General features: G+C 39.7%; 1 protein-coding gene across 1 annotated transcript in view; it reads left to right on the top strand.

The window, feature by feature from the left end:
* The window catches only part of LOC118398463 (disks large-associated protein 2), a 126,011-nt gene extending 120,022 nt beyond the window's left edge, over positions 1-5,989 (top strand). The window contains exon 6 of the mRNA XM_035793833.2: positions 3,803-5,989. Coding sequence (XP_035649726.1) covers positions 3,803-4,599 — 797 coding nt within the window. The 3' untranslated portion in view covers positions 4,600-5,989. The remainder of the gene's footprint in view (positions 1-3,802) is intronic.
* Positions 5,990-15,437: the final 9,448 nt, after the last annotated feature.

The following is a 15,437-nucleotide window of genomic DNA, read 5'->3' as shown; positions in this document are numbered from 1 at the left end:
AAGAAAAATGAGAGAAGGCTTAGAAAACATACTCCTCATACATTCTATAACATGCGTACATACCTACATATGTACAGTGGGGGGTACCCTTGAGCTTTAAGAGATGCTGGGTTGAATGATTCCGGTCGTTTCCTTTTGGCTACTGTCACTGTTGTGTGTCTCTTGTTTGTCTTGCCTCTGCATATCCTGAGTGTTCTGAGGGATTTGCTTGCAAGCGTGTTGCTTTGCACAGTCCATATACATCATTACCCTTAGCTTTAGCTTTCTGATTCGCTTTCTGATTCGTCACGTGTGGCGGTGGCAAAGCTGGCCCAGGAGTAGAGGATGGGAGGGGGACTCATTCAAACCAGCCCGATGAGAAGTTAAACCCACGACACACGACAGTCACACTCACAGCACTTGGCATGTGTAAGAGAAACAGGCCTTGTATCGAGCATGATAATCTCGTTGAGATATGTGTCGTGTGTAGAGAGTGTGAGTCGGGTAGGGAAGGGTTAAGTGTGAAACAGAACAGTGGTTGGAGGAGGGCTGTAAAGACCTCTAGAGAGTGTTAGGAAGGCTCATAGTCTGCTCGAGAGGTCTTCGGTTTCCCCCATCCATGCTTTGTTTGACCAGTTCATTACACTAGCGTCTCTAACTGATCTTGGCTTATAAGCCCACAGAACACAAGACAGCAAAAATGTGTAAACGACATACGGTAAGTCAACAAACTCAGATAGGGTACTGGTTGCACAAAGGAACTTACTAGTAGAGTCAATTCAGCGTGCATAATATATATTACGTTATTCTATATTGTTGTATTGTGTTGCATAAAACCACATTTGGAGATATTCTTATAAATTAAGCTTTCATTTGGAATAGTGATCATTTTTGATGTAGCCAGATCAGAAGATAATATTCAATGGTCTTTCATCAGGTAGTCTGGCAATCATGTGTTTCAGGGAGATTGATCAGTTGACCTGAAGTTTGACACGGTTCGAAGAGGTTTCGACTACAGTAGCGCTCTCGCAAAAGAAATGTCAAAAGCTACTTTACTCTGTAGGGCCAACGTATTAAGACACTTTCTCATTGTCCTAAATCTCACATTTAGATTGACCTCTTAGGTGAAAACATCTGTCGGTGTGCTGTTGAGCAAGGCACTTAACCCTAATTGCTCCTGTAAGTGTGTCTGCTAAATGACGAAAATGTCAATGTAGAATAATGTAAACATCGTCTTAGTAATTGTGAGGATACCAAGTCGATTTGTTGCAGTATTTGCTGTTTTGATATTAAACATTCAGGGAAGGTTTTGTGCAACATTTTACACACAATGTCATCGTCAAAAACCTCAACATATCTGGTTCTTTGTGCAAACAGAACCACTGCTGCCTCTAACCTAATTGATCTAGTGCATTTGGTGTATGCCTGGAAGAGTAAAGCTATGAACCCTATTGAAATACTATCATTTCATATGACGTTTTTCATCTGACAATATTATGACCGGGATTTTTTTTTTTTTTTTAAATCAACACATTTTATAAAATCAATTGTATTAGACCTCTGCATTTGTTTGTTTTCTGTTGGTTTACCTGTTTTCTTGTACAATCTGGAGTTTTTTTGTTTGTTTATCTTGTCATGCTCAATTGGGTTGCACAGTCAGAAACCCCCCAGCCTACGATGTGACTGAAATACTGAGGATCAAGGAAGTCCTCCAATCCCACCGTCTTACCTGCTGAACTCCTTTCACCCAATAAGCTCTCTGGTCAAATTGTCTGCTTCACAATTGGCTCACTAAATTGGCTCTCAAATGGGTGTCGGTTACTCCCAGCGTTTTCTGCATATATTTGTATTTTTTAATGAGTAGTTGTCTAGGCCTTTTTTTCTCTCAAAATACAGTCACATCCGACTGGGCTATGGAACAGGATATGTTAGTGATCCTCAGGGAAATAATTGGCTGTACCCTGATGCCTCCAACTCAAGCCGTATTGCAAATATTTTTGACATGGTATCGACCATTTGGTGTCATTTTTGAGGGAATAATGGCCTTGAAATGAAGTGAATGATCCACAGTATTTGACTGGCCATTGCCACTGACTTATACAATTCGAAAATGAGATCTGAATTCTAAATCGCTTACCAACCAAAACGCAAGAATGTCAAGGCAAGCGGGGCCCTTGAGTGGGGAAGGGATCCTATGATGCCCCATTGGGATGAAGAGCAACACCCCCTCCCAATCTGACCAGCCATGCATCTCTGGAAGGATAACCAGGGGGACAGAACAGCTGGATGCCTGTCACAGGTATTTTAATGACAACACGCATACATATATCTAGCTATATATATATATATATATATGTGTGTTTTTTTGCACTGCCTTCTCAGCAAAAGATAAAAAATGACCACTTTGATAGAACAGCGGGATAGAAAAATCTGATTGAAACACAATGAGAAACCAACAGGGGTCCGAACAACTCACAAAACTCAGAGGCCTTGAATTCCTTGTTCATATGCATTAATATTCAAGAATTATACTGTATATGTGATGATGGTGCCTCACTGGCTTTTGCGAGTTGTTTGAAGTGTCTCTATTTTCAAGTGCGCTAACAGCGACTCATTGGTGGAAGTATATGATAAAGCTGTACTTTCCAGTCTAACACATAGTGTGTTCGTACCTCTCAGCCATGAAATAGCACTGAATGTTATCACATTGTCACTGTCAACAGTCAAAATGTGAGAGCATTTGTCATAGTAGTCTTGTGGTTTTTTTTCTTCCTATGAAAGTCAACCTCTTTAAAGGCCACATGTGGCTGGGTTGACCCTTGGCGTGGAAGTTATCAGCTGTCTTTGACTGTGGGATTGCAGCCCCTCCCTGGTGCAGCCCTGTAGGGGGAGGGGGGGGGGAGGATTTACCCGCCACTGGGAACTCCACATGGTCCAATCAACCTCATGGTGAGGGACCTGATATGTTCAATAGGGTTCATAACTGCTTCTCGGCCCAATGACTTGAGTTGTGATTTTTCATTCCCTTTTCATCTTTTCTGTTGCACAAAAAAAAAGGAAAAGGAAACAATCGGAAAACACTTAAGATTTTTTTTGCGGGGGAGAACCATGCTTTGATTTAATTCAGAGAATGGTATTTTCATTTGAAACTGATTGGTAATGATGGCTTACGCTAGGAACCAACGGGGTTCCGCTTCCCATGGTGCAGTGCAGTGAAAAGATGGAAAGACTGTGGAGGGTTGATGTTCATTCAGATGAGTGAGAAGGCAGTGTAAAAACACCATGAAAAGCCTGCAGTATGTGAGTCAAAATGCATCGCTCAAGTGGCTCAGTGTACCTGGCTGAATAATTCCTTTCCGTATTTTAGTATGCCAGATAGAGCTGTGTTAGAGAGCATTCTAATTCTGGAGACCACTTCAGTGTCTGAAGAGCACCTCTTCATTACGTTTTACATTGTCTCTTTTTCGAGTTTCAACAATCACAAATGCATCTGATAAAGGGATCACAAATGCATAATTTGATAAAAGGGTAATCATATTCGCAGGGGATTGATGATCAACAAATCATCTAGCTGTTCACCCCTTTCTCTATATTCTCAATGCAACCAGTCAAAATCCTTGTTCCAACGATATTGTATTTTATCTGATATATCCATTGGAATGATAGGGTAGTTGTGGTATTTTACTCACATACTGTATTCATATTGTAGGTATATGTATGCACACTCTAGGTTGGAACATTTGGGCGTCACAGTTACATAACACTCCAGCTGTTCCCTCCCTTTGAATCTCCATCTATTTGCATATTCAAATTTGTCTTCCAGAGGGATATGATGTGCTGGAAGGCACTTCTTTGCTAAACGAGGACATGATAGAAGACGACGACGGGGCCAGCTCCTCGGCCTATGTGGAGTTGGAACGTCTGGAGAGGGAGAACGCTGTAGCTCGCAGCCAGCACAGCACAAGCTCCACTGTAACAGCCATCTCTGTCCCCCTGACTTCACCACCTGCCTACCAGATCCCTGCTGCCCCCTCCATTGCCGCCCCCGATCCCCCCATACCTCAGGCCATCCAGGCCTTTAAAGAGTCTGCCAACATGGTGGCCGCCTTCAACATGCAGTGGAAAGACGAGATTTCGGCCATGCGCTACGAACTGGCCGAGCTGCGCAGGGACGTGTGCGGCGAGCTCAAGACCTTCAACAGCAACTTCTTCAATTTCACCCAGTGCTACAACATGTGGACGCTGTGCCGTGAGAGCGCAAGTGACGGCTCAACACAGACCGGGGACCGGGTGTCTGTGGGCATCCAGGCTGGCACCAGCGGGCTCTTCAGGCAGAACACAGAGGACAAGTCTGTCATGTGCCAGCCGGAACCAGCTGCTTTTAGAATTACAGACCTGATGGACCCTCCCCGCATTGAGATAGCTGGGGACTCAACGCCAGAGGAGGGTGCAAGCAGCCCTGCTAGCTCCCAGCCATCGGACAATTCCGCAACGTGGGACAACAAGAAGCAGAAGACCCGCAAGCGCTCTTTGGGCGGTGGCCGCAGGAGTGCCAGTCTGGAACTGTGGAGTAGGAAGTACACCAGTGGGCCCATGTCATACCTGTCAATGTCATTCTAATCATTCCCATACCACCCAAATTAAACAAAACACATGGGTTTCCCCTTGATAACAACCCCTAGAGAACCAGAGCCGGAGCCAAAAAAACAATTTACTTATGTAGAGATCTACAGGGCCTTCAGAAAGTATTCATAACCCTTGACTTATTCCACATTTTGTGGTGTTACAGCCTGAATTCAAAATGGATTAAACAGATTTTATTTCACACAATGAAAATGTATTGAAAATTCAATACAGAAATATATCATTTACATAAGTAATCACACCCCTAAGTCAATAGTTTGTGGAAGCACCTTTGGCGGCTTCAACTTTTAGTTGTCTCGACTATGTTTGTATCAGCTTTGCTGATTCTTCCTTTCAGATTTCCTCAAGCTCTGTTTAGTTAGATGGGGAGCAACGGTGAACAGCAATCTTCAAGATTTTCCACAGCTTTTCAATGGGCTTTGGCTAGGCAGCTCACGAACTTTCACATTCTTGTTCTGAAGCCATTCCAGCGTTGCTTTGGCTGTATGCTTGGGGACATTTAAGGTCAATTGCACTCTGAAGCAGGTTCTCATTGAGGATTTGCTTGTATTTCACTCCATTAATTGTTCCTTCTATCCTTAGCCGTCTCCCAGTCCCTGCCTCTGAAAAGCATCCACATAGTGCTTTGCATTCAGGCCAAAGAGTTCCATTTTTGTCTCATCAGACCACAGAATCGTTTGCCTTATGATCTCAGAGTCTTTCACGTGCCTTTTTGCAAACTTCAACTGTCATGTGCCTTTTTCTCAGGAGTGGCTTCCGTCTAGCCACTCCCATAAAGCCCAGATTGGTGAATTACTGTAAAGACTGTTGTCCTTCTGGCAGGTTCTCCTATCTCAGCCAAGGAACTCTGTAGTTCTGTCAGAGTGATCATTGGGTTCTTGGTCACCTCTCTGATCAAGGTCCTTCTTGCCCGGTTGCTCAGTTTGGTCCGACGGCCAGCTCTACACTGGGTCTGGGTAGTTCCATATTTTTTTCCCATATTCAGTTTCCCAATGATGGAGAACACTGTGCTCTTGAAAACTTTCAACAAATTGTTTTATACCCTTCCCCAGATATATGCCTCATCGCAAATCTCGGCGATCTATGGACAGTTCTTTGGACTTCATGGTATAGTTTCTGCTCTGACATGCACTGTCAACTGTGGGACCTTAAATAGACAGGTGTGTTTCTTTCTAAATATGTCCAAATTATTTCATTGGCCACAGGTGGACTCCAATCAAGTTGTAGTGACATCTCAAGGATGGTCAAACGAAATTGGATGCACCTGAGCTCAATTTAGTGTTATATATACATTTCAATACATTTGCAAAAATGTCTAAAAACGTGTTCACTTTGTAATTATGGAGTATTGTGTGTAGATGGGTGAGAAAAAATATCTATTTCATCCATTTTGAATTCAGGCTGTAACACAACAAAATGCGGAATATCAATATGAATTCTTTCTGAAGACACTGTCGATTTTGAACAAGTGAACTATTGAACATTGAACTAATCAATAATAAGGGACCAGTACAGCAATTATAATGGGATGTGTTGAATACTTTGGAATGTCTTGTTCCATAAGCACCACAGAGTGACTTTCAGCACCCCCCTCCTTCCATCCCTAACTAGGCTACTGTGTATCAAATATATATTTTAAATAGTTTCTTACTGTATGTAATCTCTCGTGGACAGACTACGCCAACTTAAATGGTACTGTAGATATTTCATGATACAATGTGATGCATGACGAGCAGCATTAGTTCTGGTGCTTTGGACACGATTCTGCAGGTATTAGCATCTTTCGAATTTCGGGAAAGTGGAGGGAACTTTTGTCCCATAGACTTGCCCTTAACATGCAAAGCCAGAGGGTTGAGCACTTTGTTCTGGTTCCAATCTCTTCTCTTAACACATATAGACCCAGAACTTAATTGAGAATCTGACCAATTACTTAAGACTTTAGTTCTGTGTTAACTGAGTTTATACTTTTTGTAACACTTAGTCACCAATTTGACTGTTTTACAATCAATAGGTGAGGAAGATGTTGCTCAAGCCACCATATAATATATAATAATAATAATATATGCCATTTAGCGGACGCTTTTATCCAAAGCGACTTACAGTCATGTGTGCATACATTCTACGTATGGGTGGTCCCGGGGATCGAACCCACTACCCTGGCGTTACAAGCGCCATGCTCTACCAACTGAGCTACAGAAGGACCACCATAAATAGAAGTGACAGTGAATGTGCACTCTCAACTGTCTTATCTTGTTGGTAAGGTAGCCTATAGAATGTTGCCACTCCATGAAGTGTGGTATAAAATCATTGATACCATTAAGACTAATTGAATGCACAAAATGGCAATTTGGGGGGAAATGTAATATTATATGAATTGAATATAACAGCCCCGTTTCTTTCCAGTCTCCCTCCTCTAATCCTAGGTCCTATCCCGTCCCTTTGCTTACACCAATCATATCCTTTCAGATCTGAGAAAAACTAGGAAATAGGAGCTGGGTAAAGGGGCTAAGAACCTTTATGAAACCGGGCAACAGATAACAGAGATAAAAGACAATGCAAATTTGCATACAACTAAATTTGAGAGAGAAAACTGTCATGAAACTTAAATCCTAGAATTGTTTGTATTAACTGAGTCCATGAAATTCCAGTGATTTAGTGGCTTGTTTCCCAACCTTCTTCATTCCAGTTTCTTCTCATGTAGAAACCGAAAACACCATTTTATATTGAAATTATACTGTGAGCAACTTTTTAAATCCCAATTTTTTGTATGATTAAATCAAAAGGAAAAAATTGAATATTTATAAATAGTTAGATTAAAAGTAAATTGAATCAATAACCATTCCCTAATCATTCCCTGTATCATCATACAAATGTATATTTTTCTGTTCATTTTTGGGTAGGTAGTTAATGAAAATGAAAGCCGTAAATCGGATTGTGTTTGGAGTTAAAGTAAACAAATAGAACATGCCAAAGCTGTATACAACTTTAGTTTTAGTGGAGAATAATATAAACAATCATTTTTAAATGATTCTCAGAATTTGCAACAAAATAAGAGATAATGATAATTTAAGTCAGTTATAGTACTGTATAATATCTCACATAGATTATACAATTACACTTTAAAAAGTGTAGTTTCATTGAAAAATATTTCTTGATTTGACTTCTTAACATTTTAAGTTGCAAGGTAACTCCTACATTTTATTTACCCAGTTACCTTAAAATGCTTTAGAGTTATGTTAACTCAATATTAGTTGCATTGTTACTAACTAGTATTTTTAAGTGTGGTTTACCCCATATTTATCTAAAATTAACTCTCAAAATGAATGAACATAAATCTTACAATTTAATTCCAGTGTCGAACAAAGAAAAACTATAAATAGTCAGGGTTTGGCGATATCTTAGTGCCAATGTATAAGCTTAAGTTCATTCAAGCACAAGCTATGTTACATGTTTAAACTCTATATGGTTTTGGAAATGTAATATTTTTATATAGACTGAAAATTATGGCATATATTCCAAGTTTATCTAATTCATTGTGACCATTCTGTTTTCTTACATTATCCCAATATGAGGGGTTAACACAAGCTAAGCTCGAAACTCTCCTACATGGTTCTAAATCAAACCATTTTCCCTCATGTTGTTTCATTCATTACTCAAATGCAATCACTGTCCTGTGTGTTATATGTCACAAACATCTCATAGATAGTTCTCGTCTATAAGACAATCAGAGGGCATAGTCCCCTACCGCTGCCTCAATGTTTCCAGAGGCACAAGGTAGTATTGTACCCCTCAATGTACTAACACCGCCTTTACTAGCTCTATGGAAACCTTAAAAGGTTGAGTCCCCAATTATCTTTGTTTGAGTGTTCCTCAACAAGTCAAATGGTACCCCGAACTGCTCATCTCCTTCATCGTCACATCATACCAACATGGCGTACCAAAGTCACGGCTGGGACCCATGGAAATGGGGCCCACCTGCAACAGCTCCAAGTTCTACAGCGCACCCTTCAGAACAGGATGTTATACCATCCAGAACAGGATGTTATACCCTCCAGAACAGGATGTTATACCCTCCAGAACAGGATGTTATACCCTCCAGAACAGGATGTTATACCCTCCAGAACAGGATGTTATACCCCCCAGAACAGGATGTTATACCTTCCAGGACAGGATGTTATACCCTCCAGACCCATACTGTTACAGAGGCATGTGCGAATCACAACTCTTAACTTAAATCGCTCAAATACTTTCTACGGGTGAGATGGTTCAACATAAAGACCTCTTCTTTTTTTTTTTTTGGGGGTGCAGGACCAAAATACATTACTTGAGAAACAAGTGGCACTTTGGAAAGAAGACATTGACACGACGTGTACCACAAAAAGAAAGATGAAAAGAAAACAGGCACAAAAATTCTGACCTGGCAGTTACATTATTTCCCCACCTGGTTACTGTAACCCAATGGGCCCAAGTTATTTCGCCTTGCAGTGGATTGGTTTTTGCTCTCGACATGTGTTACAGTACCATATCACCAAATGGACATATATAGGACAGTTTGGCTGAAGGAGTTCTACTGTAACTATATATATATATATATATATATATATATATATATATATATATATATATATATATATATATATATATATTTGCAATACAGGAATACCACTTTTGTTGTTATAGATCCAGATTTCCAAAACAAAAAAGGATATTGAATGTTCTCTGAATGTGTCCCCCATACTTAAACAGCTACTGTACCAGTTGGCTGACATTTCCAGCCGTTTCAGAGGAAAAAATAAGAATGTGAGAGCATCACACAAATCAACCGTTTGAATTTAAATATATTAATTTATTTCAATAAAAAAAATATATAACAGAATATTCTAAGAAAAACTGACATTCACATTTTCCTCTTTTCACTTGGAATGACAAAGAGGAGAGAATGCATCCTTCCCAGCCCGGGGAGAATGGACTTATATAAAGGTGCTTAATCTATGATGGGGCAGGTGAATTATTGATGTCTCAGAACTACATTCATTCATTCTATGCAAGTCCTTTGTCATTTTCCGTTGTATCGTTTCAGGCTATGTTCCGTTGTTGTAGTTGTTACTAGGTCTTTAGGTTTGTTCCCCTCATACAAGTCTTTTAACACTGTAAAGTACAAATGGATTGAGCAGAGACATTAATGGTGGAGAATATGTTGCATGAAACTCAGGCAATGCTATTCATTTAGTTGCTTCTTTAAGATCTTGTCACACAAATGTTTATTTATTTATTATCATTGTCAACTATTGATATAAAGGCATATCAGTTAGCTAGAAAGATGTAAAACACGCTTCACAATTATTGCATTACGTAGTCAGAAATTACGACATTACCCCCAGAACAACTTGAAATGTAGCAATATGCTGAGGATAATATTTATATTTGGTCAGAAGAACATTGGGGAAAATAAATGTACGTCGATTACAAAAAAGAAAAGTAAAAATATGTTGGTAGAGGCATGGCTTACAAATGTTGTTTGTATCATGAAATCTTACCGTTAACTCTTTTGAGTAATGGGACCATATTAATTATACTGTATGTCTAATCTGGTCTATGTATTTCCAGTTTCATGTTGATCATTATTTAATGGACCCCTGAGATGTTTTCTTTTGACGTCTTTATTGCTATACAGAGATCTGACACAAATACTGTGCTGCCCATCTTGGAGTCCACGGGTTTGGATTGGAATCTGATCGTAGTTCAATTTTAAAAAATGATCAAATAGACTGTAACACTGCTTGAATACAAATTCATTTTATACCCATCAAGAGATTTCCTCTCCTGTATTTACGATTTTTTTTAAAGAAAACAAACACATTGCTTTAAGTATAATATAACGAGCAAAAGCTTTAAATGCACATTCAAAGGTCCTCTTAATGTTTGATTCTTTATTACAGCCTCGTACATTTGGCAGGTAACCAACCTGGTCAGAGCATTTCGTATTATTCTGTGCTTAAATCCGAGACACTTCTTTTTGTAGGATATGTTACATTTCTTATGGTATGCATTAATTAGAATTCGTATTATATGGTACAAATTATAGTTAGGTGGTTAACTCTAGCTAGCTGACTAACATTAGCTAGGCTAGGGTTTAGGGTTAGGAGTTACATTTAATGTTAGGTTTACATTTAGGTTAAAGGATTAAGGTTAGAGTTAGGGGAAGGTTTAGCTAACATGCTAAGTAGTTGAAAAGTAGATAAAAAAAAATAAAAAAAAGTAGTAACTAGTTGAAAAGTTGCTAAATTGCTACATTTTCCATGATGAGATTCGAACTCGTAAAGTTTGGGTTGCTAGACGTTCGCCTTATACGCCCGACTAAACCACCATACTTTAATTTCTGCCTTAAGTAAACAATCTATCTTATGTAACCATACCAAACGTAACATATCATACTAATTTCAGTGTCCCAGATGTATGTTTTCTACGAGACCAGGCTGAGGCAACAAGTTCATCATGTTTTATTTCAATGTTGAACGGGTTTGAGGTATCATAAATATACTAGTCCAAGTTTCATTCCTATTTGCTATGGGTTGACCACTGCTAATTAAAGATATTGTTTTTTATAATTATATATAATTGGTTGTATTTAATTTGAGATAATACTTACAGTATACAGTGCATTCAGAAAGTATTCAGACCACTTCCCTTTTTCCAAATGTTCTTACGTTACAGCCTTATTCTAAAAATAGATGAAATACTTTTTTTCTCTCTTCAATCTACACCCAATACCCCATAATGGCAAAGTGAAACCAGGTTTTTAGAAATTTTTGCAAACGTATTAAAAGTAAAAAACAGAAATACCTTATTTACCTATCGATTCAGATCCTTTGCTATGAGACTTGAAATTGAGCTCAGGTGCATTCTGTTTCCATTGGTCATCCTTGAGATGTTTCTACGACTTGATTGGAGTCCACATGTTGTAAATTCAATTGATTGGACATGATTTGGCAAGGCACACACCTGTCTATATAAGGTCCCACAGTTGACAGTTTGTGTCAGATCAAATACAAAGCCATGAGGTCGAAGGAATTGTCTGTAGAGCTCCAAGACAGAATTGTTTTGAGGCACAGATCTGGGGAAGGGTACCAAAAATGTCTGCAGCAGTGAAGGTCCCCAATATCACAGTGGCCTCCATTTTTAAATGGAAGAAGTTTGGAACCACCAAGACTCTTCTTAGAGCTGGCCAAATGGCGCAATCGGAGGAGAAGATCCTCTGGTCTGATGAAACCAAGATTGAACTCTTTGGCCTGAATGCAAAGTGTCACGTCTGGAGGAAACCTGGCACCATACCTACGAAGCCTGGTGTTGGCAGCCTCATGCAGTGGGAATTTTTTTCAGCAGCAGGGACTGGGAGAGTTCAAGGGAAAGATAAATGGAGCAAAGTGCAGAGAGATCCTTGATCTGCTCCAGAGAGGATCACCTTCCAACAGGACAACGACCCTAAGCACATAGCCAATACAATGCTGGAGTGGCTTCAGGACAAGTCTCTGAATGTCCTTGAGTGGCCCAGCCAGAGCCCGGACTTGAACCCGATCTAACATCTCTGGAGAGATCTGAAAATAGCTGTGAAGCGACACTCTCCATCCAACCTGACAGAGCTTGAGAGGATCTGCAGAGAAGAATGGGAGAACCTCCCCAAATACAGGTGTGCCAAGCCTGTAGCGTCATACCCAAGAAGACTTGAGGTTGTAATCGCTGCCAAAGGTGCTTCAACAAAATACTTACTAAAGGGTCTGAATACTTATGTAAATGTGATATATATATATATTTTTTTTAATGTAACACCATGTAATACCACCAAATCTATATTTTTGCTTTCTCATTATAGGGTATTGTGCGTAGATTGATGAGGGGGAAAAACAATTGAATACATTTTCGAATAAGGCTGTAATGTAACAAAATGTGGAGGTGTCTGAATACTTTCCGAATGCACTGTATATTATTTATTTGTCTTTTTTTTCTAATTCTGATCTTTAATTGTGAATTTTCTGTTATATTTGCCTTTGGTATTTTTTCATAAATCAATCTAAAAAAATGATGACACGATTTTTGATGATCTTGAAGATGTTTTAAATGGTTGTGTAGTATATTCACAATTTCTATGGGGATCATAGCTTTACAATGGGCAATCAAAATATCTCATTTGTTTTTACTGAAGAAAGAGTCAAAAGTCATTGCAAATGTTAAAGTTAATTTCTTTGTGTAAAGATCCAACTAAGTATACGATGAATTCATAAAGCACATCTCATAAAATGTCAATGATCCAGGAAACGTCACACAACAGTTACCATAATCCACACACAGCATGGGCCAGGCAAAGTATCTATTTCTTTGATCCTCTCTCTATGTTATATTTTTGTACTAAGCTATCACCTTTTTTTTTTATTATAGGAACCCGTAGCTTAGCTGGGGGGCGTAGAGCGTACGGTAGGTCTGGTAGGGCACCATTTTCTTATACTTTTTTTCTATGTTAATATATTCGTTTACACCATTTTTGTCCCACCTTTTAATGTAAAAATCATTACTCTCCAACTCTTTGTCAGTAATGTCATCATATTGCTTTTCACAAATTTGATTACGTTTCAATTTAAAAGTAAACAATATTTTATTTTTCTGCTTTTCCAAAGTTACAAATTAATTTACTAATGTCACTACTAATCAAATCAAGTCAAAGTGTATTTGTCAAACCTTACCGTGAAGTGCTTACTTACAAGCCATTAACCAACAATGCAGTTCAAGAAATGGAGTTAAGGAAATATTTACTAAATATTTATAAACGACAGTAAAATATAAAATAAAAAAGACAAAATTAAATAACATTAACGACGATATATACAGGGGGTACCGGTACCGAGTCAATGTGCGAGGGTACAGGTTAGTCTAGGTAATTTGTACATGTACGTAGGGGTAAAGTGACTATGCATAGATAATAAACAACGGGTAGCAGCAGTGTAAAAACAAAGGGGGGGAGGGTGTCAATGTAAATAGTCCAGGTGGCCATTTGATTCATTGTTTAGCAGTTTTATGGCTTGGGGGTAGAAGCTGTTAAGCAGCCTTTTGGACCAAGACTTGGTGCTCCGGTACCGCTTGCCGTGCGATAACAGAGAGAACAGTCTATGACTTAGGTGACTGAAGTCTTTGACTATTTTTGGGGGTTTTGGGCCTTCCTATTAAATCGCCTAGTATATGGGTCATGGATGGCAGGAAGCTTGGTCCCAGTGATGTACTGGGCTGTACTCACTACCCTCTGTAGTGCCTTACGGTCGGATGTTGAGCAGTTGCATACCAGGCGGTGATGCAACCGGTCAAGACCGTGGTGCAGCTGTAGAACTTTTTGAGGATCTGGGCAACCATGCCAAATCTTTTCAGTCTCCTGAGGGGGGAAAGGTGTTGTCGTGCCCTCTTCACAAATTTCTTGGTGTGTTTGGACCATGATAGTTTGTTGGTGATGTGGACACCAAGGAACTTAACTCTCGACCCGCTCCACTACAGCCCCTTAGATGTGAATGGGGGCATGTTCGGCCCTCCTTTTCGTGTAGTCCATGATCATCTCCTTTGTCTTGCTCATGTTGAGCTGTAGTCAATGAACAGCAGTCTCACGTAGGTGTTCCTTTTGTCCAGGTGAGAAAGGGCAGTGTGGAGTGCGATTGAGATTGTGTCATCTGTGGATCTGTTGTGGCGGTATGCGAATTGGAGTGGGTCTAGGTTTTCCCGGATGATGGTGTTGATGTGAGCCATGATCAGCCTTTCAAAGCACTTCATGGCTACCGGCGTGAGTGCTACGGGGTGGTAGTCATTTAGGCAGGTTATTTTCGCTTTCTTCGGCACATGGGACTATGGTGGTCTGCTTGAAACATGTACGTTTTACAGACTCGGTCAGGGAGAGGTTTAAAATGTCAGTGAAGACACTTGCTAGTTGGTCCGCGCATGCTCTGAGTACACGTCCTGGTAATCCTTCTGACCCCTGGCCTTGTGAATGTTGACCTGTTGACCTTATCCCTCTTAGGGATAAGTGAGACGTCTGCGTCACACCGAGCCAACAGGAAATGGAAATGCGCAACGCCAAATGCTAATAGTACTCGCTAAAACTCAAACTTTCATTAAAACACACATGCAAGGTACTGAATTAAAGCTACACACGTTGTGAATCTACCCAACAAGTCAGATTTTTAAAATGCTTTTCGGCGAAAGCATGAGAAGCTATTATCTGATAGCATGCAACACCCCGAAATACCGGAAGGGGACGTAAACAAAATAATTAGCATAGCCGGCGCTACACAAGAGAAAGAAATAAAATATAAAACATTCATTACCTTTGATGAGCTTCTTTGTTGGCACTGCTATATGTCCCATAAACATCACAATTGGGTCTTTTTCCCGATTAAATCCGTCCATGTATAACCAAAATGTCCATTTCGAAGCCCGTCTGATCCAGGAAAAAAACTTCTTTACATAACGCAACGTCATTTTTTTTTATTAACAAAGTTGCCTATAAACTTTGACAAAACACTTCAAACTACTTTTGTTATCCAACTTTAGGTATAAGTAAACGTTAATAATCGATCAAATTGATCGCGGGGCGATGTGTATTCAATAGCTCCACGTCTTGAAATGATGGTAGATAATTCTCTCTTCCAAAACATCCTGTCGTGGACCGGATGAAATCAAGTGTCTCTTCTTCGTTTGACCAAGGAACAACTTCAAGGAAATTGCCAAGACTGGCGACATCGTATGGAAGCTGTAGGACTTGTAAACTGGGAGGTATATATTTT

Source organism: Oncorhynchus keta, chromosome 19 (assembly GCF_023373465.1).
Source record: "Oncorhynchus keta strain PuntledgeMale-10-30-2019 chromosome 19, Oket_V2, whole genome shotgun sequence".
NCBI lineage: Eukaryota > Metazoa > Chordata > Actinopteri > Salmoniformes > Salmonidae > Oncorhynchus > Oncorhynchus keta.
Note: the sequence above shows the minus strand (reverse complement) of the source record. Positions and strands in the feature narration are given on the sequence as shown.